The following is a 4,358-nucleotide window of genomic DNA, read 5'->3' as shown; positions in this document are numbered from 1 at the left end:
GAGATCTCGAGGAACAAACCAGAAGACAGTGGAAGCTGAAAGATATCAAGACCATCCCTATTGTCATTTCATCTACAGGCCTGATACCGAAGAAACTACTGGAGAACTTTAGGAAACTTCAGTTGGACGAAAATATCTATAGAATCATGCAGAAGGCGGTACTGCTCGGAACGGCGAGAACTGTACGCAAGTACATGGGGAATGCAGAGGAACACCGTCTGCGCCGACAGGAAGTGCGGGTGGAGCAGGAATCCAACCTACAGCAGGGAGGCGAGGAGCGACCCGAACCCGACCACCACCACGAGCCCGAAAACCTGGAAAGGGCTCCAACAGAGCTTAATCCTTTTGATATCTAAGATATCTGGAATAAGTGAATTTTCCTCTGGAGAGGAGTGTGGAAGCCGCAATGCTAAAGTCATAAATTCACGCTAAAAAGCGTGATCCCTTATTACGCACCCTAGCATCCATTATGGAAGTTCACCAAGATAGTACCGCTGTTGCAGAACAGCCAGCTAATGTAGAGAAGAAGAAGAGCAGAAGAGGATTCAAGTCTAGACAAAAGGCTGCCGAAAAATTCAGGACCCACAAGAATGAGACCAAAGGAGCCGAGTTCATCAAGAACCGAATCAACTCCATGAGATCAGCTTTTGGATTCATCCCTGATGAGTTGTTTGGCCCTATGACTGCATCATTGCAAGTTGTCAAGCCCGTTCAGGAAGTCGAAATTTCAACACATAAACTTCCTGAAGTTGCCGCCAAGACTGTTGAGACGCTCGTTAACGCCTGTAAAGTACCCACCACTAATATATTACAAGACATCGAAACAGTGCTGTTAGCAGCTAGTCTCCAGCTCGAAGCTAAGCTTCATTGTGCGCAACGGAATACCGCATTCGCTACTTCGGACCCTGCATTAGATATACGTGTTGAGAGAACATGTAATAATCTACAACAGTCGATTCTCCCGGTTGCTGTTTATCTGGACCAGATTGGTAGAGTAGAGGTCGATCAACAGACCTTTGTGCCCAGAGAAGGTCAGAGCGAGGAAGGAGAGCTATTAAGCTTTCCATACGGAAAGCTTCCCGACGCCAACTTGTTCAATCGCGATCGGTTTAGATTCATTTCAGAAACCTTATTGACCGCAGATGGTATCGAGTACCATCCCGCAGGGACGCTGTATCGTGTGCCGAACGTTCAAGGACTACATGGCGGAGTGATTCATATTGACATTGTCAATCCCGCGCGTGCCGTTGAGCTTGAGCTTTACCGTTTAGGTGAAGCTGGCGAAGCCATTCTCAACCCCGAGTTTCGAGGCGTTCGAGTGTTTCCTCCACCTGATGTCGGACGATTTGTTGAGCTCGGTCCACGTCGAGCAATACCGACATTCGATGAGATAGTAACGCGCTATCATGAGTTCATCGCTCGGGTACAGAAGAAGGTGTTGAGTAAAAGCAGACAATAGTCAAATTCAAATCTACCAATTTGAGGGCGGATACTTCACAATGGTTTCCGAGTGATTAGCTGTTGATCTCATTCAATGGTATAAAATCTATATCCCGTACCACAATCATCGATCCCCCACGAGCTGAACGAAGTTTCCTTCTCCGTAAGCCAATTCTTACACTAATTTGTCAGGAGCAAATCGGATAAAAAAAATTGTTACCTGACAGTGAACTGAAAAAGGAACATCAAAATTATAATTGTGTTACGTGTCGGAGCCTATATCAAACTCCTTCATAAGATGAATTTTTGAAAATCTTCTGAATTAATGTCAAATAAAAATAGCTACAATTCAGGAGTTCTTTTTTCAGTTCATTGTTAGGCAACAATTTGCTGATTTGCTCCTGACAAATTAGTGCAAAAATTTACGCAGGAGCAAATTGATTATTTCAAGTTTTTAATTGATTTTGTTTCAGAGACTGGGAGTGAAAACCCTAAAAAGTTTCAGAAGATGCAAAATCCTCCCAGATTGAATTTCAATGAGTGCCACGATACACATGCCAATTTCAAATTCTTTTTCCAACTGGCTCACAAATTTTCGATTATTCGTTTTCTTTGAATCAGAATTTTTTTTTTCAAATGACAAACATTTTCCTGACGACAATGAAATATCTTTTTTAGACATGTCCAACTTCATCTTTTTTCAGAGATTATCAGTAGTCAGTGAGTCTAGCTCTGTTGGCTCAGTCAGTGAAAAAGGTTTCATTGCTGACGATTCAATTACGGATAATATATCTTTCACGAGCTTAGAAAAGTATTTGTTTCGTCCTACATTCGAGGATTTTGATCTTAGGACACTCCTTTCGACATCTCCTCTGGGTAATACCGTTTTGGAATAATATTCTAAACATGGAAAATTAGAGGAGTCAAAACGAAATAGATTAATTGACATCACTGTCAAACACCTATGCAACTTCATCGTTAAAACGTGAGTTCTAATGAGTTTTTCTTCTATCCTCTCAACATCTCATCGGTAATTTTCTGAAATTTTGATTAACTGTTCTAGTCGTTTGAAACATGACGAATTTAACGTGATTGCTGCGAAAATAGTAACCCTATTCCCAAAAGAAGCTTTAGGAACATATTATGTCGCCCCCATAAAAAAGAGAAATAGCTTCCTTCAATGGGAAATCTATTCCAGTTAAGGGGAAATTGGTGGATAAATGTCGAAACATTTTATATAGAGCTGGGGAAAGAATATCGAAAAGAAAAGTCGAAGACGATCCCCATAGCTCCAAACTAATGAGATTAGAAAATGGTATACATAAAAAAATTATGTTCCAGATAAACCTCGATTTTTAAAAACTATATCCAGTTGGCGTTATATCTAAACTGCAATAATTTTTTTGGAAAAATAATTGCCGCAAGGAGAAATGATATCAAAGAGGAACACACATTGGAATTGATGAGAACGATAAATTCCACCGAGGCCTGGTACTTTCACGTGCGACATAGAAATACTAAAGCGGTTGCATTTCTGCCTATACAGTGCTAGTCAAAAGTCCCCTCCCCCCCTCGTATCTTTTGAACGGGTATACTTATAATAATGAAATTTGGAGGGTGGAAATAAACGGATGTAGGCTTCTCAACTGGTCATAACAGGTGACGCAATAGTCATAAATGACGTCACAAGGCCACTGTGACCAATAATTTTAAATGGGACCATATGGCAAGTGACAGCTCGTTTGAAAGGTATTGAAAATACCTTATTTATAATATTTAATTAATAAAGATTTTAAAGAACGCCTCTGGTTAATTTGCAAAAAGGTGTATGTGTTTGAATTCTCTACTTGTCAAAAGTATTTATACCTTGAAAATTTACCTAAGCTATTGTTTAACGAATTGTTGAAGAATGTAGGGCAATTTCCGCTGACGACGAGTACGACAAGAGTTTAGCAATAGGATGCATTACTGCCAGGAAGTAGATGGAGCACATTTTGAACACTTATTACAAGAACTGGTTCTTAAATATTTATTAATTAAATGCGAAACTATAATTTTCGTATTTCTTCAATTTATCAATCAAAATCAGCCGAAACCCAAACAAAATTGGTATGACTGAATAGGTATTTTCAATACCTTTCAAACGAGCTGTCACTTGCCATATGGTCCCATTTAAAATTATTGGTCACAGTGGCCTTGTGACGTCATTTATGACTATTGCGTCACCTGTTATGACCAGTTGAGAAGCCTACATCCGTGTATTTCCACCCTCCAAATTTCCTTATTATAAGTATACCCGTTCAAAAGATACGAGGGGGGGAGGGGACATTTGACTAGCACTGTATAAGTTGGAAGGGGTTGACGTGCGAATAAATAAATTTATTCGATAGATAACTCTTATTCATAGAATAAGTAAAAATGCTGTCTTTTCAGTTTCAGCTAGTGGTATTCATCGAATAAATGTGTCATTTAAACTTAATAATAACAGTTTATTTGTCATAGATCGAATGTCGGTACGTCATTATTGGTTGAATTTTTTAGATTCTTGATATATGGTTATTCTTTGTGTGATTTTCACGAAATATTTGATTTCTAGTTGGAATTATGACAATTTCTACAATGCGGTGTCTTATTTTACATTAATCAGTGAAAAGTAGTATACCGTGTTTTCATAGAATTGTTATTCTTCAAATAATTTCATCTCAAAGCACCGAAATAAGGTATCCTTCAGATAGGAAATTTATTGACAGATACTTATTGAGAGTGAATAAAATTTATTCGAAGGTGAAAGTACCTGGCCTGAGTCCGGTAAGACATTTACCGGACACTTAACGTAATTAGAGCATCATGAGTCAAATGCAAACTTTTTTGAATTTATACAATGAACATATCGTATTAGTACCTTTCATTTTAATGAA

At 38.8% G+C, this 4,358-nt stretch overlaps 1 protein-coding gene across 2 annotated transcripts; it reads left to right on the top strand.

Annotated features, from left to right (window-relative positions):
* Positions 1 to 330: 330 nt before the first annotated feature.
* On the top strand, positions 331 to 1,171 carry LOC123318586. 2 transcript variants are annotated; one of them, XM_044905259.1, is made up of 2 exons: positions 331 to 861; positions 893 to 1,171. In XM_044905259.1, the coding sequence occupies exons 1-2, from the start codon at positions 470 to 472 to the stop codon at positions 912 to 914; spliced, it is 414 nt and encodes a 137-aa protein (XP_044761194.1). In that variant the 5' UTR covers positions 331 to 469; the 3' UTR covers positions 915 to 1,171. The 2 variants fall into 2 exon arrangements, with proteins under 2 accessions (XP_044761194.1, XP_044761195.1); XM_044905260.1 differs by having other exon boundaries at positions 331 to 864; positions 896 to 1,171.
* The last annotated feature ends 3,187 nt before the right edge of the window (positions 1,172 to 4,358 follow it).

The sequence above is a fragment of the Coccinella septempunctata genome, chromosome 8 (genome assembly GCF_907165205.1).
Source record: "Coccinella septempunctata chromosome 8, icCocSept1.1, whole genome shotgun sequence".
NCBI classification, from domain to species: domain Eukaryota; kingdom Metazoa; phylum Arthropoda; class Insecta; order Coleoptera; family Coccinellidae; genus Coccinella; species Coccinella septempunctata.
Note: the sequence above shows the minus strand (reverse complement) of the source record. Positions and strands in the feature narration are given on the sequence as shown.